This window comes from Nannobrachium achirus, assembly GCF_963921795.1.
Source record: "Nannobrachium achirus genome assembly, chromosome: 18".
Taxonomy (NCBI): Eukaryota; Metazoa; Chordata; class Actinopteri; order Myctophiformes; family Myctophidae; genus Nannobrachium; species Nannobrachium achirus.
The window spans coordinates 19,799,271-19,823,970 of NC_137825.1; the positions used below are offsets into that span (position 1 = coordinate 19,799,271).

At 42.3% G+C, this 24,700-nt stretch overlaps 1 protein-coding gene across 5 annotated transcripts; it reads right to left on the reverse strand.

The window, feature by feature from the left end:
- Nucleotides 1-471: 471 nt before the first annotated feature.
- exoc7 (exocyst complex component 7) lies at nt 472-24,634 on the reverse strand. Of its 5 annotated transcripts, none has more exons than XM_080746930.1 (20): nt 24,461-24,634; nt 24,196-24,261; nt 22,082-22,266; nt 21,869-21,974; nt 21,033-21,255; nt 19,094-19,261; nt 15,535-15,627; nt 14,326-14,394; nt 12,783-12,928; nt 12,041-12,193; nt 10,738-10,836; nt 10,129-10,191; nt 9,313-9,379; nt 6,725-6,790; nt 4,957-5,077; nt 2,993-3,088; nt 2,814-2,877; nt 2,499-2,540; nt 956-1,089; nt 472-609 (listed from the first exon to the last, which is right to left on the reverse strand). In XM_080746930.1, exons 1-20 carry the CDS (start codon nt 24,518-24,520, stop codon nt 507-509), a joined length of 2,124 nt encoding a protein of 707 aa, XP_080603056.1. In that variant the 5' UTR covers nt 24,521-24,634; the 3' UTR covers nt 472-506. The 5 variants fall into 5 exon arrangements, with proteins under 5 accessions (XP_080603056.1, XP_080603058.1, XP_080603059.1 ...); XM_080746932.1 differs by lacking the exon at nt 15,535-15,627 and adding an exon at nt 18,044-18,055; XM_080746933.1 differs by lacking the exon at nt 15,535-15,627.
- Between the last annotated feature and the right edge of the window lie 66 nt (nt 24,635-24,700).

Sequence of the window (24,700 nt, forward strand, 5' to 3'; positions counted from 1 at the left end):
ACCTTAGAAAAATAGCAGATATACAAGCTCACAGCGCGGCACTGAGTGCCGCGCTGCGAGCTTGTAGATCTGCTATTTTTGAAAAATCGTGAAAATGTGTGCAAGTCTATGAATATCTTTGACCCGATCTTTGACCCGACTTCTAAATCCTTCCGATAAATCAGTGGTTCTCAAACTTTTTCATGTCAAGGACCCCCAGAATTACAGGTATTTGGCCACGGACCCCCATCTCAAAATATGTTGTTCCAGGGACCCCCCAGAAGCAAATATTTGATTTACAAATGTTCGCTTTTAAATAGATATATTTATTCAAAGACTTGCAAAGAAAAATCATGATTTTTCAAAAATAGCAGATCTACAAGCTCGCAGCGCGGCACTCGGTGCCGCGCTGTGAGCTTGTATATCTGCTATTTTTCTAAAGTTAAAGCATAAAATAATGGTTAAAGTGGTTAAAATCTAACGCGACTCGGGCGCGTTCCAGGTATTTGAGAGTTAAGAAGCACAGCTCAGGCTGAGGTGTCAAACAGCCTTTGGATCATCTCTTCCACCTGGTCTGGACGATACTTGTGATACTTCTCTGGGTTCTTGGTGAACGAGATGTTGGCACATCTACCAGTGGAAATATATGAGGAAAGAAACACATTTCAGGCCAAGTCAAAGACTTACAAAATGATTGTCAAGGTAAGCAAAAACAAAATTGTACAACAATTGGAACCCATTTCCAAAAGAGATCTAAACTATATTTAAAATAAAATGTTGTTTAATAGCCCATTATTTTTATTTATTTGATTTTGTATTTATTTACAGTTTACAGTAATGTTATTAATATACACAGTATACAACTTTCCATGGTAAAGAGTTGACAGAATATCGTTGTGCAGGTGAGGTGAGAAATTATGGTTAAACTTAACACTCAGGATTTGTGTATCATTATCAACATCATCATGGCTCTCACCTCTGTAGAAAGGTTCTGTAGGCTTCAGACACCACTCTCCTCTGGGCCTGGCGGATGAAGTCCCGCTGCTCCTTGTCAGGGATTGCCCACACCTTCTGAATCTTACACAGCTCCTCCAAGCCATCGTTGAACCCCTGGAAGTCAACCAGGAGACAGGACAATCTGAGACTACATCATCTGATATCAGGGACGACATGTCTCCTTTCCGACATGTCTCCATTCCGACACTAACCCTATCTCTAACCCTTACCCTAAAGTCAATTTCGGAGTGGCGACATGTCGGAATGGAGAGCGACACCCGTGCAAAGAATGTTAGAGAGGCAGGGGCTGAAATTTCTAAAACTGCCTTTTGGTGAAAATATTGAAAATAGCAGACCTCCAAGCTCACAACGCATCGCGCTGCAACGCGTTGTGAGCTTGGAGGTCGGCTATTTTCAGTACTTGATACCACACTAAACTAAGCATAAAAAAGGCAATGTGGCGTACAACATGGATTTCTACACAGAGAGGGCAATTCTTTCAACATATACAGTAGATGCTGCATTCAAGTTCAGGAGAGCTTGGACAAGGCAATTCTCTTGCTTGCTGCCTTCAGGTATGGCATGGAAGGGGGGGCATTTGCATTTCTTTCACCATAGTAAAAACTGCATTCATTCTGGAGAGGGCACTTTTTACAGGCGGCTAAAAGGGCAGGGGATCAAGACCCTTTTGATGTATATGTGTTCACATGCCTGTCTGATATCCACAACAAAATCTCAATGTACTGATTTTTATACAAAAGTGGTTCGCCAAGGGGGGCCCGGGAACCCTCGTGGGACCTTGGCTAAATTATTAATGTTACGAACAAAATGGACCCTTACGGGTCTGTAACTCCGTGAGATAAATGAACACTGAGGAATTTACTGCGATTATTAAATCTTATCAAATGGGGTTCCATAGCTAAATGGCTATAAAACTGGGGGTCCTTGAGATAATTAAAAAGGTTCAGAGAGAATGAAATCTGAGTCACCAACAGTGTTGCCAGACGTACGATAATTAACGTATTTGTACGATAATTTGACCCTCTGTACGATGTACGATCAATAATTCCAAAAATGCCCAAATGTACGATAATTTCGGCATATCATCAAAAAGAGCGTGAATTCACTATTTTCCCTGGCTGCTGATCTGGGATCTGGTTTGGCTTCTCAAAATAAGCCAGGAAATCAGTCAATCTGACCCTAGATCTGTACTTGGAGGCATTAAAAACACTGGTTGCATCTTTCCAGACCAGTTTCAGGCTTTTATTTGTGTAAGCTCCAAGAAGTTGCCTGCCTCCACACAGCAAATCTGATGCGTTTTTGTCACGCAGGAGTCTAAAACGAGGTCGTTTCTTACACTAAAGACGCATTTTTTGGTGAAATTACGTTTTTACGCGAGTGATTTCTCTTTTTTGGCCGTGTACGATAGTTTCATGTCAAATACGATAATTCTGAGCCTCCGGTACGATAATTCAACATTTCCCATCTGGTAACACTGGTCACCAAGGATGTTTTGACAGTACCTTGAATTTGTCTTTGATCACTTGCCGCTCCTTGTCTTTCAGCTGGAGCGAGATAAGAAAGAAGTGTCATTTATTCATTCACACACATAATGGATAAATACCCTTATAGGTCCATTTGCTTCCATTTGAGCAGTCACAGACTTAAACGACCAGTCAGGCTTTGAAGGAGTGTATCAAGGGACAAAACATTCTGGTAAATGTAATTACACATCCTTCCATGTGACATGGGCTTAATCCAAAGATGACGCAACTGCAACCCTGACACGATAATTCATATGACAAGCCCATAAATGTCTTAATTTAATGGAGTCTAACCTTTGTGCCAGGTTGGAAGACGGGCATGTTCCTGTCGGTGAGATGTTCTGTGACCTTCAACCAGCTGGAAGAAATGAAGTGCATTACGAGACCACAGAACACTGTGCACGGTGCTGAAGTTGCGTGCGTGTGTGTGAGTTGTTCTCAGTTAAATGGATATAAACTTGATCAAAGTGTACCTGCGCTGGTACATTTGGATCTGCTGTTCTATGAGCTCTCTGTACTGACTCTCAGCCTTCTTCTGGGTCACAGTTACCAGCTGGATCAAGTCTGACCTGATGACAGATGAACACAATCAATATAGTCTTGTTTGTGAAATCACGATCATTCAGTCAACTCACTTTAAAGCTATACTGTGTAAGTTGCTCAACTAGTGGTCAGTAGCGTCCGCGTCTTTCGGCCGTTTTTCGCCGCGGACCGGGCCTCACACCCCCGCGTCACCCCCGCGTCTGCCTCCATCTCGCCGAGATCTATCTTTGGAGGGGTCCCTGGTTCCTATGCGTTCAGGCATTCCGGAGAAACGGAGTGTTTCACCCGAGTATAGATAGAGACACACGGGCGCCTACAAATATGGCCGCCCTATTGTGATAGCTAGCGACCCCACTTCAAGATGCGCTGTGATTGGCCGGCAGTGTATAACCCTCGCTGTGATTGGCCGGTAGTGTATGATGACGTCATTTTGCCGGGAAATCCCGCCCCTGTCACTGCTAGAAGAAAATATATAAAGAGAAGGCTTCAGAAGCTGAAAATAACGGAGTGGGTGTTCTAAAACTTTAGCGATTTAAGAGTTAGGACAATTTTAAGATTTGTTTTATAAAAAAAGTTACATGGTATAACTTTAAGCCGACCGTTAACACAATGACCATTCATTGAAGACAAGCGTAGTTTGACCAAAAACGTTTGCCATTAGATGATGCCGTTATACAGGATGATTAACAATAAGCTTTGACGGAAATTATACTAATAATATAAACACTCTATAGCAGGGGTTCTCAAACCTTTTTAGGCTGTGACCCTCAAAATAAACATATTTGCACTGGCGACCCCCACCCTGACAAGCACTTGGAATTGTAGGTACTAGAAGCTCGGCCGCCCGAGCGTCTAGTCGGCGACCTGGCCAACTCGGGAACGATGTGTATAGGGAATGAATGCCCACCCTTTAATGCAAACCCCATTATACCTGTTGTCATACAAACTGTTTTGACCATCTGTTTGCCTGTGTCCATTTATTCCCATATATGGAGATATCTGTCTGTCTGCGTCCATGTTATACCCATATATGGAGATATCATGCCCATATATGGAGATATCTGTATGTCTGCGTCTGCGTCCATTTTATGCCCATATATGGAGATCTCTGTATCTGTCTGTCTGTGTCCCTTTTATGCCCATATATGGAGATATCTGCCCTTGGGGCGGCCGATCGTCTAGTCGGGGAACGGCCTACTCGGGAACTAAACGAAAATCGCGTGTCGGGTCGAGGCCGGGCACTGCACTGAGTGCCCTGCTGCGGCGGGGAACGCGCGTGCCAAATTTGAAGTCGGTGGGACGAACGGTTCTCGAGATACGCGGATTACATACATACATACCGGTACACACTCACAGAGATTTTTTGTTGACTCATGTGGCGTACGTATTGTCACAATGAGTCAGCGCTTGTGCCGGTTTCCTCCGGAACAGCCTGATGTCAACAATCAGCATCAGGTCGGGTCGAGGCCGGGCACTGCACTCCGCACCGCGGCGGGGAACGTGTGTGCCGAATCTGAAGCCGGTGGGACGAACCGTTCTCGAGATACGTGGATTACATACATCTACGCATACACGCACGCACGCTCACAGAGATTTGATGCATATTTTCACAATGTTCACCTCTTGCTTACTTAATATTTGACAGTTTGGCCAGTTTGGTATTAAAACGTTCTTGAAAGTCCTTAAATTGTCACTTTATAAATGTGCAGATACCCTGTATACACTTATACTGTGTGTTGGTTTGTTTACCGTTGAGTGAGAAAAATAAAAAATTACATTAAGCTAACACACACAAAATAATTTGGGGACCCCACGTTTGAGAACCACTGCTCTATAGTAATGTTTCAAGGGTCACAGTTCACAAAAGGAATGGAACAGAGGAAATGGCGCCTACTTCTCCAGGGACTTGAGGATGTAGTTGTAGTTGTTGTGCAGAAAGATAGCACTCAGAGCTGAATCCTCATACACTTTGGATTTACTGAGAAGATTCAGCTGCAAGTTCCCCAACACCTTGCCTGAAAAGAATGCAGTCAAAACAAGTAGTACAAGTACATTAATTACCAGGTGTAACATGTGTAGCGTAGAAGGCTAGCGTGGACGTAGAGGAACATGCAAGTAACCACTTAAACCTTATTTTATACTTTTGTTGCATGTCCCACACTTGGCTCATTGGCCAAGCTTCGCGGGACGCTTGATGAAATTAACTCGTAAAAGGCACCACTCACTTCACACTGGGTGTAAGTTTTAACACATGCCAACCCAGAGTTTCCCGAGTTTGTGTATAGCTGATGCGATCGGCTATTTTTGCTTCTTTTGAATTGGAATCCTGAATAATGTTTTTTTTTTATTGGACTCCTGAAATGTAACATTTTGATTTAATTTCAAACACATTTAATTATATACTCATGTTAACACATCGGGTGCCCAGAATTATTCGACGTTTAATTTGCTGGTGCCCATGGCAACCCGCCATTTTACCTACCTTCGAAGTACTGGCGAGAAAAGTAATCCGAGTAAATGTAATCCAAGTATGTCCTGTTTATTTCGCGGAAATCTTTTCTTTCAGTCAGGACCGTTTTTTATCAATTCTAAGCCACAGTGTTTGTGTTACGGCCGGTAGAAGAGGCTGCCGTTTTGAGAAAAAAAAAGAAAAAAGGAAGAGAATCCGGAGAAAACAGCATTTTTGTGCAGCCGCTAAACAGGAAGTCAACGAGACAGACAGCACGTCCGGGTGATGTAATTTCGCGCTGCATGTTGGGAAATGGAGTTTGTTTCATCACCGCGGTAGCCAAGTGCAGTAGCTACAGTACAGTATAGTTTACTGTACAACGCGTCGAACGCGTCGTGGGCACACGTAAACATCAAAGAGATTGGCGCGTGGGCACCACGTGGGCGTTTAATGTGTTAAGGAAGGCCTGTCGGGTACCCGCCACTCCGACATGTCTCCTTTCCGACATGTCTTCATTCCGACACTAACCCTATCTCTAACCCTTACCCTAAACTTTACCCCTATGGAAGTGTCGCCACTCCGACAATAAGAAGTCAATTTCGGAGTGGCGACATGTCGGATGGGGCCGCATGTGGCTCCCGGGCCGCCAGTTGCCCATGTATGATTTAAAGTATTCCCCCCAGCAGCCGTCAGAACATGTGGACGTTTCGGCCCGAGAGGCCTTCCTCAGCGTGTAAACTGTTTACACGTTGAGGAAGGCCTGTCGGGCCGAAAACGGGACGAAACGTCCTCATGTTCTGACGGCTGCTGGGGGGAATACTTTAAATAAACAAGAAGAATTCATTCTAAAGTGAGTGCTGGCGTCCTTGTTCTACGTTCAATGTTTGCCTGAGCCGTGCACCCTATAGACGAATGTTTATATGAACCACTTTGCTGACGAGTGCTCCTCTTCTCTCTTCCTGAAGTATCCTGACTCCCAGAACAGCCCATGGCAGCCATGTTTGTTTACATTTGAAGAAAACACTATAGCCTATATCTTTTGAATGCCTGAACGGATTTCCAAATGTTTGAAAGCTGTAAATGGCGTGCACACGTGTGGTGCATCATCCGTGCACATTAAAAGGTAAGATTTTAAAGATTCTGGCAACGGAAGACATTGAAGATTTTAATGCTTGGCAACAATTGTGTTAATATAATCATTGTGTTTACTTACATATATATGTGCTGAGGAGCTTTTTGCTGAATTCCGAGCTGTAGCTGCTTGCCGACGAGCTGGTCTCTGCAAATCCCACATTAGCATAGCATATTAATTCAGTTCAGTGGCCCTTCTCACATGCTGACATTCTGTAATTCAAATTCGTGTCATAATTCATTTACTACTCCAATGTGTCAAGAGGGTTGGGGACCTCCATTGCCAATTGTCTAAGTGTTAATTAAAAAGGGAGTGCTTAGCTCTAGTTTCCATGACAGCATCTAGGAGTACAATCTATTCTACACGTACAAGCACTTCAGTGATCCACATATAACAGAAAAGCGTCTGATTATTATGAAATGGAGCTCCTCTCCAGTGTCATATATATCTCACTAACAATTTTAATAATATAATTACACTCTAATCGCCACTTTCATAGACTGTTACATCCAATAACACATTCAGAATTAATTTCCATCAGAACCCTGAGACTTGAGGGGGGGAGCGGGGGTCTCTTCTCTTGCTTACCTCGGGGGTCTAAGGGGATATTGTAAGTGTCCCCCAGGACTAAAGGGACAGATGTAAAGCAAAAAAAGAGAAAGAGAAGAGAAAGAAGAGGCAGAAGAAGTGCAAAAAGGTTAGAAAAAGATTGTTAGTGCAGAGTCAAGCCAAGTAGCAAACTGTTGACAGCCAGAGAGAACAGGGGGGTTGAGGGAGGAGGAGGAACACTGCAAAATCCTGAGTGTTAATTCAACTCTAACCCTGGTGTAATAAAATTTAACCTAGAGATAGGACGTTCGCGAACGAATCGAGTCTTTTGAACGGCTCTTTGAAATGAAGGACGGGATCTGGTTCGCAGTATAGGGAGCCGTTCCTTTCTAATGAACAGTGGTGGAAAAAGTACTAAACTTCTATACTTATTGTAAAAGTATCAATACTGCAATGTAGAAATACTCCACAAGTACAAGTTTGTTTGTAAAATGTACTTGAGTAAAAGTACAAAAGTGTTGGTATCAAAATGAACTTAAAAGTAGTAGAAGGTAGAAAGTACTCATTATGCAAAATGACCCGTTTCACAGAATAAAATGTAGAAAAAACATTTGAAAATAGTTGCGTTGCGATGCATTGTGAGCTTGTAGATCGGCTATTTTCAAATGCCGGAAATGTATATGGCCGAAATGTACATAGTGTTGAAGTGATTTGTAGTTATAATCAAAATCTACTAAGTGCTAGTCACTTAGTAGTAAAATGAGCCAGTCTTTTGAACGGCTCTTTGAAAGGAACGGATCCCAGAGATCCGGCTCACTTCAGAGAGCCATAAATCTCATCTCTAATTGAACCACTTATACATCATCGAACAATGGCGAAAATAGTGATCTGCAAGCTCACAACACGTCGCACCGTGACATGTCGTGAGCTTGTAGATCGGTTATTTTTTATACTTTTTTGCCTGTAATGATTGTCATGCCCAAAATAGGGACACCAGGTTGAAAGCGGTTAACACTCAAGTGAGAAGGTAAGCATTAGGGAGGAACATTAGAGCTGAGGAGCCCCTTCTGATGACCTTCTGCTGGCCGTCTACTACAATACCTATAGAATAAACTGCAGAAATTGGAATTTGTTTTCTGATGACTAAGCCATTCCATTTCATTTGAGATGGACGTCACAACCTTATTTTATATGCATCGCGCAATTTGCCCACATGCACCCAATTTATTGTTGTCCTGGCATTTTGTGTTAAGCAGCCACGTGCTCCTGAGGGCCACTTGTTGCCGTGCAGAAGCATATATTGGGGGCTCCTGCGGGAGGCAGAGAGAGGCAGTCGATTGGCGAGGAGGATAAGACGACGGGAGGCGAATAGCCAGGCAGCGTAGGAAGTTAGCGGAGGAGGGTAGGGAGTTATGGAGCCTAAGAGGAGAGGAAAAACCTAACACATCAGTGGGCAATGAAATGAAAGGTGGACCTGGGAGTTACTATCTCTGTCTGCAGTGTACACAGTAGCGCTGAGTCATACAGGTGTGGAGGTGGGTGGGGGGGGGGGGGGAGGGGGAGAGGTGTAGGGATTTTGTGGGAGAGGTATAATCAACCATGACAGATGAGAATGGCCTTTTAGTACAGGCAAGTACAGTAACACAGACCCTCACCTGCAGTCCCTCAAAGCCGCACAACTGAGACTTCATATACATTATTTACAGTATATTAGTACGAGTGTGAAATGGATGTTTGTGACTGAATTTTCCAGGCGCATAACTAAAACACAATGAATGCATGAAGCCATACTTTTAACATGCAAGCAATTTGACAAATTTAGGCATCTAAAGAACCACAAGTGCTGTTGATGCTGAAGTACAATGCACTAAATATGGAGAAAACAAAACAAAAGAGTCCTGTGTGCATGTCCAAGAAGAGACCTGACCCAACATGCCAGTTACATGCACGGATGTAGTCAATGATTTTTAAAATGCAGGCGGCTGGGCAGCATCACTGCTAATGGCATCTTTCTATGCAATTAGAGTTGATAGAGGGATAGAGGGAGAGCAGGAGATGTACAGTGTGGTGGAGAGCAGTGGCCCCCGGGGGCCACGCCACAGTGACGCGACACTGCCTACCCTGAGAGGCTAGCATGGCTCCGGCAGTCTCCTGGAAGTCGAGCAGCTGCTGCAGAAACAGGATGGCCTGAAAGGTAACGGACCAGAGGTCAACATCACGTCACGTTATTGATTCAACAAGCCATCGTCCGCTCTGTGCAATTAGCAGTTGCCCAGGAGACCGTCTTGAGTTCACAGAAACATTCAGTGAAAGCCCTTATATAGTGTGGTAGTGTCGCGTACATAATGCAGCATTACGTAATGCATTCAGGGGTGTCACACCAAATTCTGGGCCCTGGGTACTTTAACTATTGAACAATAGCAGATATACAAGCTCACAGCGCGGCACCGAGTCCGCGCTGTGAGCTCGTAGATCTGCTATTTTTGAGAAATCATGAAAATCTTTGCAAGTCTTTGAATATTTCAAATCCTTCTAAGGTTTTTTGAAAAGCCTGTGTTTCTGTCAGTGGTGCTCAAACCTTTTCATGTGAAGGACCCCCAAAATGATATGTATTTGGCCGCGGACCCCCATCTCAAAATATTTAGTTCCAGGGACCCCCCGGAAGCAAAATCTGAGTTACAAATGTTTGCTTAAAAAATACCGATATTCAAAGATTTGCACAGTTTTTCACGACTTAGCGCGGCACTCGGTGCCGCGTTTTAAATTTGTATATCTGCTATTTTTTAATACCTAAAATATAAAATAATTCCAGGCCCCTCTACCTTGGGCCCTAGTAACTCAGTCCCACTTTCCCCCCCTTGTGACACCCCTGAATGCATTGTAGATTGGCTATTTTCAGCGTACGACCCCCGCACGCAGTAAATGGAATAGCTTACGTTGCTGGTCAGCTCATGGACGGTCCCATCCTTGGGCATGTTGTATTCCTTGTCAGGGTCGTTCTGTGGTTGGACAAGAGAAACGGGATAATGACATAAATTAGGACGTTTATTGGATGGATAAATAGTAACTAAACAGAGGAGATAACGAGTGCTCTGTCAATCTTGCAACGTATGCATTATAAGACCTGACGGGAAAAACGTATGTTTCTATGATCAGTGATTTTCAAAACCTTTTCATGTCAAGGAACCCTAGAATTATATGTATTCGACCACAGACCCCCCCCCCCCCCCCCCCCCCATCTCAAAATATGTTGTTCCAGGGACCCAGAGAAAGAAAGACTTGGGTTACAAATGTTCGCTTTAAAAACATTTGCACACATTTTCATGATTTTTAGAAAATAGCAGATCTACAAGCTCGCAGCTTGTAGATCTGTGAGCTGTGAGAGCTGTGAGATATACAAGCTGTGAGCTTGTATATCTGCTATTTTTTTAATAGTTAAAGCATAAAATAATGGTTAAAGCGGTTAAAATCCAGAGTGACACGGATGCATTTCCAGGTCTAAATGTGTTCAACGGAGCCCTCTGAGTGCAGGAAGGGTTGCTTGCCTTTATACTGTCTGCAAACTCCTCCAGAGCCTTGGCTCCGATGGTCTCCATGGAGGTGATGAGAGTTGGCAGCTTGTTCTTGGTGCTCGCCGCCGTGCCCTGCAAACAGTGTCACTTTAATTTACTGTATTTGTTCATTTAGACGGGACAATGCATATTAATGGACATTACATAAATGCAATGTAAATACACCGGATTTAGCAAAGATGCTCATTTTCATCCGCAGTCCCCACACGAAAACATAAAACAAAACAGTTAAACACAAGGACGTACCTTACAATCACACTGTACATACAAGAAGAGTGTAAAGTGCATCTATGACTGAAAATGAAAATAGCAGATCTACGAGCTTACAGCACGTTGTGAGCTTGTAGATCTGCTATTTTCAGAGCGCAACAATGCAACATTTCTTTGCCTATTTTAGCCTAGTTTTCTATAGTTTTCTATAGCCTAGTCTATTTGCTGATGAAATTGTCAATATATTTAGTCTTAGTTTTAGTCATAATAGCGTAGTTCTTTTCTGTTTTCGGCAGTGAAAAAAGGTATAATCTTAATTCTATCTTGCATCCCCTGCTGATCATTTATGCAAATCTGATACTATAAACCTGGGGTTTTCAACTGATTGTGAACCAGGGACCACCACTCAATCTACCTGGGGACCACTAATAGACAATTGTGTTGGGTGGGGATATGGGCTAAAGATTAGTCTGGTAGGCCTATTCATGGTGGTAAACTCATAAACTGATTGTGTGAGTGCCGAACACACGCATGGGAAATACAGTATACACAGGGTTCCCACAGATTTTTACCAATGAATTTCCAAAACCTTTCCAGAATATTTAATCCAATTTCCAGGAATATATAACAATAATTCAGCGCAATAACGAGTCGCTTACTCCTATGTGCAATGCCCAAAGACAGGCAGTATAGCAAAAATAAAGCGTACACGCTGCAAACGGACCGTATATACTGTACAGGTATGTCCTAATAATGATGACTACCAGGAAATATGGTACACGTCCCCTTCTTGAGATTCAAACACCCTTTTTCTGTGGAATTCCTCACCCCCATCTTCAAAGTAAATTACAACATTGACATGTCATCATAGGCCAGGTCATTTAGTTTCTCAACAATATTGGAACATATTCAACATAAGTTAATACAAATAAAAGACTAAATGCATGATCAGGGACCACATGTAATTCCTTCAGGGACCACCAGTGGTCCATGGACCACCAGTTGAAAACCCCTGCTATAAACCATGTATGTGATGAGGCTACTAGACTAGTACAAGGAAACGTACTTGGAGCGTCGTGTCAAATTCAGGCTTGGTCATCTTGAGATGTTTGAGGATAGGGAAGATGGTGAGGACAGCAGAGTAGTCGTGGCGCATGATGGCCCTGCGAGCTGCCGATACGATGTTGTCACCTTCAAGCATCAGGTTGTCCAGGGCCTCCTGTGGAGAGTACAGTCCAAGAACACAATGAAGTCGCAGAAGGAATGTACTGGAGCAAACACGGACTGTTTAAGCCTTATTTATTAGTTACAGGGTGCAGGCAAGAGTGACAACGTTTTGATGTCAATACATCTTCGTCAGGTCATGTATTGACATTGTTTGCTCCAGTATATTCCTTCTGCATATTCAAGCCCGTTCCTGAGATGCACCGGACCGGCCTGAACCAGACTAGAGGCGCGGTGGACACTCTTTTTGCTTAACACAACGAAGTCATTCTCTGCCACGTGAGTTTTGTGTTTTGACGCTGGATGGTGCTGTTGGCTAGCTTATGGTTCACCAAATATTTTCAGATTCTACTGGACGTCACCTGACACGTCGATGACTTATTTAAGGAAAAATAGCCTTTTGTTTCTCTGATAGCGTTTTGAAAAAGTGGTGGCTAAAAAGTTATATATATATATATATCATATTCACAGATTGTACTTTAGTTTACAGCACAACTTCTCTGCATACAAACAAATATTATATACAGAGATCATGTTGAAAATCATGATAAATGAAAAAAGGTGTGTTTCTGCTCTTCCCTGACCTGGATGAGGGAGTCAAAGGTCTTCTTCTGGTGGTGTTCAGGAATGATCTCAGTCAGAAGGGCATACTCGCTCTGCGCCAGCTTGACAAAGGCACTGATGCAGTGGATGTACGAGTCGATCTCGATGTCCAAGACGTCATCCTTTCCTGGGAGGCACATGGGGTGCAAGGTCAAGTGAGAGGGGAAACCAAGACAGGGGACTTACTTAAGCCAGTTGCACGGCAGTGTTGTGCGTAGGGATGGGACGTTAAGCAATATTATCGTTTATCGTGATAAAAAACACTCACGATAATCGTATCGTGGATATTTAATTTATCGTGTTATCGTCCTCCGTCATGCACTGGGATCGATTCACCTTTATTGGCCGAGCTGCATATCCGGTACCACTTAAACCCTCTATAATTCTAAAAAGTACTTATAATATACGTACTTGATGCAGTCTTTTTTTCACTCTCTATCAAATGTCTTTGCCAAAAAATAGCCGATCAACGTGACCTGTTGTGAGCTTGTAGATCTGCAATTTTTTGGGCAAATGTTCCGCCCCAGGATAATGGATTTTGATTATCGTGATAATATCGTAAATTGCGATTTCTTTGGTCACAATAATGGTGATATGAAATTTTCATATTTTCCCATCCCTAGGACTTACTTAAGCCAGTAGCACGACAGTGTTGTGCGCCAAATAGCGGATCTACAAGCTCATAGCAAGTTGTGATGTGAACTTGTAGATCAGCTCTTTTTAGCAAGCAGCATTGACGCGCAACTGAGTATGATTCAGCTTTTAATGTGAGCCAATGGACTCTGTGTGAGTGTACTGCTGTGTGTGGATTTAGCGGTAAAACACAGTAATCTGTGGGGTGAAAATGGACACAGGGAATTGCTGATGGGGACTTTTTTCCTCCACTTTGATTACAGTTTCTCTGGTTTTTACCCATTTTGATTTTGTGTTAGATTTGTCCTTTGTCGTGTGGTTCTGGATTGTTCTGTTAGCGTTCAAATTTTGTGAATGTCTGCTGTCTGTGTGTGAAAATAATAAAGCGTTTGAAAGAGTACAGTAATGTTAAACATATTATATAGGCACTTACTAGGAGAGGGCGCTCATTATGCAGTACTACCATGTGATGTGACAGACCATGTATCACATTCATCACAACCCACAAATTGGCGCTTTGATCAAGTGTGAAGTGAGTGAGCAAATTCATATTCCATTAAAGCAAAGCCCATTTCGGTTAATTTCTATGCTGCAGATATCCCTGCACAAAACAGAATGGCAATCAGCACACCACTGACACACGTTCTACTCACAAATCACTTTTGATTTGATGTGATTATAATTATTGATTTTATAAACACAATAATTTATCTGTGTGTAAGTGTGTGTGTGTGTGTGTGTGTGTGTGTGTGTGTGTGTGTGTGTGTGTGTGTGTGTGTGTGTGTGTGTGTTGACTCTTGACTGAAATCTGACACAATAACTAAATCCAAGGTGAGGTTCTTTATGGGTAATGCATCCTCTTTCTGTATCACAACTGCTCCCCTCACTCACCTGCTGCGGCCCCATGCTTGTCAGTCAGGGCGTCGGAGTGGTGTTTGACCCGCGGGTCATGATCGTGACCTAATGGTTGGGGGTGGAGTTATCAGGGACTTGCACCTGGTTATGCCACCACCCTGGGTTATGATATGACTACCAGCCAAAGGGCCAAGCCTGGGACTTGGCATAACACTTACACCGACCACCAAGCAGCCAGCAGGGGGGAAGCAGAGGGGGTTACCCCTCCACAGCAGGGTAGAGAGGGGGGGGGGGGGGGAGAGCCCGGATGTCTAAGTTAGTCAGTGGGTGTTACGCTACTTGTTTTTTTAAAGACCGTTATCCAGATGTGGCACCAGCTCTAGAAGCATTGCATCTCTCATCTCTCAGTCCAAATGATGTCAAGAACGGATATAAATTATTTATTATTATTTATTTAGTCACCACTCTGAGCTGTTCTAAAATTGTCGTTAAAAGAAAAAATATATATATAATACCACATTCAGTTCCAATGATTTGTATTCTTGATTATTATTATATATTTTTTTAGGATTCTGCAATGTCTAAGAGCTGGTTTAACTCTGAGGAGCTTCATGTATGTCTGTTGCTGTCCTTAGTATGAACACGGTAGCCATTTTGCTCTTACGCCATACTGGAGGGGTGGAGGTGGGGATCGGGTTATGATGTACAGTAAGTCCCTGGTTCCCAAACAGTGGGTCACAACCCATTTATGGGTCACGACTCAAGTCGTGACCCATGGCTTTCCGTCAAAAGACGGAAAGCCTTTTGAAATATATAATTTTATTTTTTAGAAATAAATATATATTTTTTAGTAATGTTATACATTTTCAAACAAACATGCAAACACATCTAATACATTCAATATATAAAATATAATAATAACTAATAAGTAGTGAAACTAGCCGTTCTACAAGCCCATACCGCGGTGCGAAGCAACAAGTTGTGGGATTGTAGACCGGCTGTTTTCACTAGTTTGTGTCCCGGGCAAAACGTCTAATCTCTCTTTTAAGTCACGACTCACGAGCTAAAAGGTTTTTGGAACCACTGATGTAAGTTGACATACTGTAAATATGAGAGCAACATGGCCACCGTGTGAATTAGTCCTGAGATGCAACAGTCGCCCCAGTTTGTCTGGGGAGACAGAGAGAGAGAGACACAGAGACAGAGAGAGAGAGAGACACCAAAGAGAAGACAGAGGTGCGTTACCTTCCAAAGGAGTGAGGTTAGAGCCCCCCTTTTTCCCCTCCAGCCCATGCTGTGAGTACTGTTTGAGAAGGTTCTGAGCCTTGCGAATGGTCCCTGGTCCCCATACACAGAGACAAGGTCCAGGGAGGTCCAGAGAGCCCAAGAAGAGACAGAGACAGACCAAAGAGGAGGAGGAAGAGGAGGGGGAGGGAAGAAAAGAGAGGAAGAGAGGAGGAGAGGAGAGCTAGGAAGTGAGTGATGAAAACGCACACACCACATCCCTTCCCACCACCGAAGCAACGGTCCGCGCCGGAGCGGTGTCAGCGGGCACGGCGCCCACCCAGCGGTAAGCACAACCTAGCATCACCACAACTACTAGGCCTGTCACAATTATTACATAATAATCGTCTAATTTCAATTATTTGACAAAATCACAATTATTTTGTCATAATCGTTTCCATGTTGGAAAAGGTTTGTATATTTTCAAAAAAAATCAAAAATAGTGGAAATTGCCGATCTACAAGTACGAGTAGTTCACCCCCAAAATCACTTTTTTTCTATTGATTACTCACGCCATGGAGACTTGAGTTCAATGATATTTTTTGGTTTCTGTCACATTCCTAAGACAAAAAATGTGATTATAGTAAATTTAAGCTGACGGTTTCCCAATCCAGTGCCATTCTTTTGGGTCCCCATTCAGGGCCATGCATTCGCATCCCCATCCAGAATCAATGGGGGTAAGTTTACTATCATCATATTGTTGTCTTAGAATGCGACAAATACAAAAACAATATTATTGAACTCAAGTCTCTATGGCATGAGTAATCAATAGAAAAAAAGTCATTTGGGGGTGAACTACTCCTGAAGTTGTCAAATATGTCAGTCATTTCTTTGTATATTTGGTTACGTGTCACATCTGGCCATGTGCAACTTAGCCTACAAGCCAAACAGAAACATAATTGTCAACGACAAAAAACACAATTAAATCGTTAATCGCAATTATTTGAGTGACAATTAATCGTCATGTAAAATGTCATAATCATGACAGCCTTAACCACAACTACAACAAACGACCAGCATGGCTAGCACATGACGACAAAAACTGGCAAACAGACTGGACTAGAGCATGATGTGTGCCAAAAACCCACCACACCCAATAATGTAAAAAAAAGTCAAATAAAAAAGGTTAGGTCAATTACAAAGTTACAAACACAAAACAGCCATTATACTTATTAAGTCATATTCAGCAGCATTATTACATTATTATTATTATTAATTAATACTCAATAAAAAAAATTAAAACAATGTGTTAACATGGGTGCAAAATATAATGCAAAGGGTTCAGGGCCCACAGGTAAAACAACACAATATATTGACTCTGTTAGTGTGTTAGTTAGCATTGACATCAAATAAGAGTGTGTTAGCATAATGATCGGAACTGACAAAACAGCTTGTGTTTCTAGATGGCCGCCTCTCGCTCTACACTGACTGCATCACACGTTCCATTACAATGGCGTTTATTTTTTACTACTATATCCTGTTAGGTTGTGAGACCTTTCTCAAGCTACAGGGAAACCAAAATGTTGCTCCATTAATAAACTCTCTGGGACGTACAAGCGGCAGTGTGTGGGTTAATCTGTCTCCTCGTCAGATGTCTTCCTAACGTTTTGTTACCCACGCACCTGCTTGAGAGGAACTGGGTGTGCGAAAGCCTTCTGTTCATTACTACTATATCCTGAAAGCTGACTTTTCAACAAACCATGTATTTAGTGAATGTGATGTTAGGGCGTTTTAGTGCAAGCAATAGCAAAAGCATGCTGTGAGTGCACACTGAACAAGCTGCTTTACCACTTGAGCCATATATATTTCGCAAAATACAACAGTGTCACATGGCGAAAATAGCTGATCTACAATCTCACAATGCATCATGATGCGTGGTTCTGAGTTTGTAGATCAGCCATTTTTGGTATTGGAAAATCACATTTTGAAATGTTTATAAATCATTTTAAATATTTCATCATATTGACATGCCCAAATTAGGGACACCAGGTTGACTTGACACTTGACAGTGGTTAAGCAGAATTGTCACACACGACACAAGCCCACTCTCGGCACAGCTGAAGCTAAACAGATTGGCCTACAGGCTACTACACTGCCTATCCACCACAAAACTCATTAATTCAATATGCTAGGCAGCTATTCTCACCACAGGGAACACACCAACACAAAACACACACCAACCCAGCAGTGCTAAAAAAATAATTACTTCACTCTTCTACTGTATTAGAGCAAGAGACGCTCCATCGCTCCAGACATCGAAGCTATTGTATGTCTGTCTGCACACTTGGTAAAGGTTCTACACCCTACTTACATTGTATTTCATTCTACAACCTGTTTGGAGGACTGCTAAATAAAAATACTAATGCGGCCACTTGACACGCTCTTATTTAAAAATGTGCTTTCAGTTGATAAACGTGATAAAAGCTCACAGATGATGGCACTAAAGCAGACACTAAAGCTTTGTCTTTACCTGGGATGTAGACTGTCATCACAACACAAGGATTATGAAAGAGGAAAGGATGAAATGTTAGTTTAGTCACAAGACTAAAATCACAGGAGGTAAATAGTGGAGGGCTGGTTGACTGTGCACAATGGTTCAGTAATCAGGCTCATAGACGGGTCTTCTTGACAGTGGAGCATGCACTCGCGTGATTGCTGGGTTGTCTTGAAGCTGATATGGGCCGAGGTCCACAAATCGACAGATTCTGAATGTTCAGGTTAGGTTAGTGTTGGTTGTGTTGTCTGACTAACCACTTAAGCCCTATACAACGTGTCACATGAGAACTAGTGAAAATAGCTGATCTACAATCTCACCAACGTTGCGAGATTGTAGATCAGCTATGCGACACCTTTTTCCTATAATGACAGGCCCAAAAATAGGGGTCAGTGTTACTAAATGGTGTGTTATTCAAAAGATTACGACTACATATTTGCTGTCAAAGTTTACACTGAATTAAGACTAATGGGGAACACACACTGGACGCGGGAGGCTGCGCAGCGTAGCGTCACATTTTTGACGAGCGCGTGCCGCGCGGTAACACCAACTGGATGCGGCGTGCTGCCACGCGGCACATCCATTTCCTACGGTGGGGAGAACATTTTCACCGTGCGGCAACGCTGGAAAAATAGAACAGCAGCGTATCGGTGCGGCAGGCGGGGTGTCAGACCCGCGTCTGCACGTGTCTGACGCCGCCGGTGTGGGTTAGTTCATTGAAAATAATGGGGGCCTATGTTTTGACGCGCCGCCTCCACGTCCAGTGTGTGTTTCCCTTCAGACTAAAAGACTAAGATTTTGATATTTGATATTTAGTCGATTAAGACTAGAAGAACAATTTCAGAAGACTAAGACTAAATGGTGTGTTATTCAAAAGACTAAATCAGAATTTGCTGTCAAAATTAACACTGATAGGGATGCTAGGCTGAAAGTGGTTGACACTGTAGAAAAGGTCTAGTTTACAGAAGTGTTTTTGACTGAGTGGGTCTGTTCTTGATTGCCCTGTTCTACTATAGGTGTTCTGACCTGGTCTCTTGGGAGCCTTTTTGGTTGGGGTCTCCTTGCGCTTGGTCTGGACTGCAGGTGAATAGAGGATCCCAGAAGAAGCACTGTTCTTGCGAAAGTGATCTTTCAGGCCTTTGATGGAACGGTCCAGCTGGCTGGACCTGATCTGACAGTACACGTTCATGAAATCTGTAGGGGCAGACATAACAAAACCCAGTTAGACACAACACCATTATAAAATCACCTGGGTATTGCCAAGACTATGCTTACTAGTAGGGCTGGGTAATCGGAACCAATAACAGACTTAACTTTAAATAATTGAGAAACAAGTTTCCTTTTCCTTGTATATATCAACGCAACAACACAAAGATGTTCTAATATATTTTTTATAATGGACTACATCGATTAGTCTGATTAACCAATTAAGCCCTCATACCTTGTTGTACAGTGGTGGTGTATAGACAAATCAGAAAATCTTGCGGCAAGTTGTGAACTCATAGATCTGCTATTTTCACTGTTTAAAAGATAATAACCGTTCATTAATCATAATCGAGGCAAAGGTTCGACATAACCATGATATTGATTTGAAGTCATATTGCCTAGCCCTAATGCTTACTGGGGTCCCAAACAGAATTCCCCATTGTATCAAATTATAACTCGAAGTCTGAGTACATGCTCAGTCTCCAGATCTTATAAAGTGGAATATTTTAGAAATAGTGTCATATGAACACATGACTTGAAATGCTTTAAACTCTGCAAGCAAAGAAAATGTGTCTGTGCATATTTTGCATCCAACAATTCATATAGTTGATGTCTCAATTATGCATACTGATTTTTGTATTTGTGGTGAAATATCTATCTTGTTCTGAATAAAAATTAGGTGTGTAAGGACTAAAAGGGAATGGGAACCTTTTGTTGCTCATAATAGCTTTGCTGGGATACTGTAGTGATGTAGTTCCATCTAATGCCAAATGTTGCATTTTGTTCTGCCTCTGGATGTTTTACAACCAAAGACAATTATACTGTCTGGCAGTGTATATTTAAAATAAATTACAACTTACAGTAAACACAGTAAAAGCCTCTGCGTTCATTTATCAATTTTGTAACTCAGAGTTAGAATAAGTCTCGGGATATTTTCGCTGAGCATCTAAAGTATCTACTGGCACTGAGTGGGTGAGTCATCCTCCCACCACCACTAGCCTTTCTCTAGGACATCTAGATGACAATAATGAGCAACACTACTGGTTGTCATTGTCTGCTGTCCTTCTGCATTTCACACTCGCAGTTATTTTCCAGACATACTGATCTGGTGATTGATAACACAGCTTAAATTCCATTTGACATGCTTTATCATAATAATATAATGACATGTTTCTAAAATAATAACTGTTTAAATCCAACATCTTAAGTGTTACATTACTGTCACACATTACTGAACGTGTGAGCAACAACCCAAAACTAAACCTGGTCTTGATCATTGCCAACCACCTCTGTCTCTCTTATCGAGAATAGGGATACAAGAAATCCAAAAGAGGAAATGGAGAAGGAAGGAAAGACCAACAGCGCATGGTGGAACGATCAATGGACAGGATGTGCTGTTGGTTGTGCAGAATCACAAGACTAGTCTACAAGCTCACAATGCAAATATGTGAGCTTGTAGATTGGTTATTTACGGTACACAACATGATATGCAGCCATTAGTAATGCAGCTTTCTATACCAATGTATTGTACTAAAATGTATTGAAATGTTTTGGTCAGTCAGCAGTAATAGGTTTGTATATGTTCCCGTTTCAGTACTAGGACCTGTGGTGTTTTGTAGTTTGTGTTTTTATGTTTATATAACTTTCTGGAAGAATTCAATAAAAATATTTGAATAATGATACACAACCAAGTACATATTAACACTGTATATATTAAATCAGACATTGGCCACGGTTTCTCCTCGAAGTAGACAGGTACCCTGGTTGCGTCCATATTCCACCAGCCAGCCAGAGATGCAGATGATATCTTGGAGCACATTCTCAGGCAGGTGTTCGAGTGTGACATCCTCCTGGACCTCGAGCTCCTCGTCCACAGTGATGGCGTCCAGGATGAGAATGGGAGGAACGGCCTTGCTGTTACGGGTCAGCAGGCTGCGGAACTCCGCCTCCAGCAGCTCTTTCCCCTTCTCAAAGCGGGCTTTCTGCAAAGGAAACACTAAAATGTCAAAATCGTCCCTTAAAAAACCTATACGATATAGTATGTGCTAGGGCTAGCTTGTACACAACCCACAACCTGTCTGGTCTCATGTGGTGCGAGTCTGTAATCCTTTCCCCGGATGACTATAGGTTTTGGGGAGAGGACTAACAGCGACCCTGCCAAAAGATCTTGCTACAGAAATCCTAGTCAGACTCACCTTTATTCGGGTTTGTGTGCTAAATGTGTGATTTTGAAAACTTCTCACCATATGCACAGGGAGTGAGTACTTATGTATGTTTTCTCATGCCAATAAAGCCCTTTGAATTGAACTTCCTGTTCTTTGTCCCAGGGCACAGAAGAAAGAGATAAAGATGATCGACAATATTCTGTCTTATATCATGCCCAGGAATCTATCAAAGTTCAACCATTACAACTTTAAGAACAGTGACAGACCATTTGGGTATGGGGTTGCCTGCAATGCAGGAGCTATTGAATGGGGGAAATACATTAATTCACCAGTATGTGCACAGTCGCAGGCAGCCCACATGTTAAAGAAGCTTAATGATTTAGTTTTAGGGACCTGAATGAAGGGTTTTGAGGGATATAATATACCTTACCACTGTGTTAAGTTCTGGACTGTCGGGATTGTTGTCTTGGAAATATTCCACTGCTTTCTGGATTTTAGCGATACAGGCCAGGTACTCATCCAGTCTGCCTGTGGGTCTGCAAAACAAATGGGGGGAGAGGGTGTTATGGGGTGAGTGTTCCGGGTTACCATCCTAACTATTAGGAGCAGTGGGTGCTTTTAACATATCGGCAGACAGTCTCACCCCTCTCTGATGATCCTGTCTGTGTCTTTGGCCACGTGGTAGTAGCTGATCACGTGGTCCATGCAGGACAGCGTCTTGTCTACGTTCTCCTGCAGACGCTGCAAGTTCTCTGTTTGCTTGTGAACCGGGATGATGGAGTTCTCCAGCTGCATCAGACGGCTCTCAAAGGAGGACAGGATGGACACCTTTGGAAGGCGGAAATGTTAAAAGCATGTTCTGCATTTGAGCCACGGACCCAGAGCTGGCTAAATACATATCATTTTGGGTGTCCTTCACATGAAAAGGTTTGAGCACCACTGACATGAGTTTTTCAAAAAACCTTAGAAGGATTTGAAATATTCAAAGACTTGCACAAAGTTTAATTTTTCAAAAATAGCAGACTCGGTTCCGTGCTGTGAGCTTGTATATCTGCTATTTTTCAATAGTTAAAGTACCCATGGGGCCCGGAATTTGGTGCAAACGTTGATCAAAATAACAATTCTTCTACATTCTCAAATTGTGTAGATTTCTTGTAATTTAAATACTGCAAATGTTTAACAATAATTTAACTCTTTTCTTTTTTTTTTTTTACTTTATTGTGTCAAAACATGCAATACAATTTTCATCAAATCATTATTCAACATTCAACATGTTATGTCCCTTTTTCTTTCAAAGACATTTTGACACATTTTTTTTTTTTTTTTTAAGTGCAGACCCTCACCCCCACACAAAAACTGGAAACAAAACATTACAAAAGAAAAAACGAAAAAACTGGGGGGGAAAAGGGGAGGCTTTGTTATGTAGTTGTTGTCATTTCAAAGAAAAAAAACTGCTATTGTTTAAATTAATATTTATATCTAGATTACTTTAGGTTTGAATAAAAAAAAAGGAAAAACAAAAACAAAAGGAGAAAACAACAGTAAAAATTAAATATGTTTCCCTTATTTAGGACATAAGAGGCCCACCTTTTTTCGAAAACATTTTCTTTGACATTAATTTTATAGGTCAACTTCTCCATAAGGTACATGTCCTCTGTTTTTTCCCACCATTTCTCCACCTTGGGAGGTTCCAAACTTTTCCAACTCCTTGATATTTGTTTGAGCGCTGTAATTCTCAAGATCCAAAAAAGATATGTCTCGACTTTGCAGACTTTGGGGACGTGTTCCAAGGAGTATATTGTGATTTTGTAAGTTTAAAGCTCTCCCAAATATTTGTTCTATTGTTTGTGTGACTCTTGACCAGAAGGTTTGTATTTTGGGGCATGTGAGGAATATATGGGTGTGATCCGCATTACTCTCCCCGCATTCCCTCCAGCAGCCAGAGTTTAAATTATACTTAACTTAGATATTGACAGAGGTATTTGAAAGTACCTTATATTTTATAATTTAACTCTTGAGAGTGTAAATTGAAACCAAACGGACCTGTAAATGGGTCCATTTGGTTTCATTTTACACTCTCAAGGGTTAAGATCTATGATGGGTCCATTTGGCCACCAACTCAACTCTCCATCATTTAGCTGGGGACCACCTGGCTGGAACCCCCTCAAGGACCACTGGTTGAGAACCACTGCATAGAGGGAAATGTGGCACTGCAGTGAATCATTTATAGGGTGACCAGACGTCCCGTTTTACCCGGGACAGTCCCGTTTTCAAGCTGCGTGTCCCAGTGTCCCGACAAATATCTCTAAAACACTAATATGTCCCGGTTTTCAACATTCACTGCAAAATTGTCCCGGTTTTCGCCAGAATTAAAATAATAGTAGCTGTTTTCAGTGGTTGCATAGACATTTATCATGTTCTTTTCATGAAAACATGCTCACCTAACCAACCAGAAAAAAGGAACACATTTATTGTGTGTCTGAATTCAACGCTGAGGCTGTTTGTCAATCACTCACTGCCTGTTTGCAACCCTGCGGTGCGTGTGCGCGTGCACGAACGTTAGAGAATGGGCACGCGCGTGCGCGGTAACGTGCGCATTGCTTTTAGGGTCCCAGTTTTAGGCAACAGTGTTTTGCGTCCCGGTTTGAGTGGCTGGAAATATGGTCACCCTAATCATTTAGCATCTCATGATTAATCATAAAGTATGTACAGGGTTGGTTTTCATGTAAATACGGGGTTCTGCTCATCACATCATACCATTCCCTTCGTCTGTTGATCGCTCTTCTCCAGATTTTCTCTGATGAATGACAATGTTTCTTGTTCCTGCAATGATGTTGACATTACACAATCACTCAGTCACACTAAACACAGGAGTGAGTGACACATCATTTTTGAATATAGTCATTTAAACACCGGTAAGACTGCTATGTGGGCAGATTAATGTATTATTGTTGCTATGATGATCCACCCAACCCTTGTTGGAGTGTAGCTCATAATGTGTAGGCTATCCCTTATTTCCGACCTGTCTTAGCTTCTCCTCGATCTCCCTCTTGCGGGCGGACGCGTCCTCGGTGGGGATCATCCTGAATGTTTGAAGCAATTCCCATTCAAATAGAACCAACTGTCACGCAAAATTATGTTTACAGAGCACTGGTTTGGTTTCTCACAAAACAATAACAATGACCTCTCAGATCTGCTGCTGATGAGGGGAAGAACTCTTCCGCATCCGGCGTCTTGTGAGCAGGGTAGGATTGGTTGGTAT

Excerpts from the sequence above, each read along its gene's own strand:
- exoc7 (XM_080746930.1), bottom strand. The coding sequence starts at position 24,520 with ATGATCCCCACCGAGGACGCGTCCGCCCGCAAGAGGGAGATCGAGGAG. Across the intron at positions 3,089-4,956 it reads ATCCTCAAGTCCCTGGAGAA|GTCAGACTTGATCCAGCTGG; the intron begins GTAGGCGCCATT and ends ATCTGTCATCAG. Across the intron at positions 2,541-2,813 it reads TCTTCCAACCTGGCACAAAG|CTGAAAGACAAGGAGCGGCA; the intron begins GTTAGACTCCAT and ends ATCTCGCTCCAG.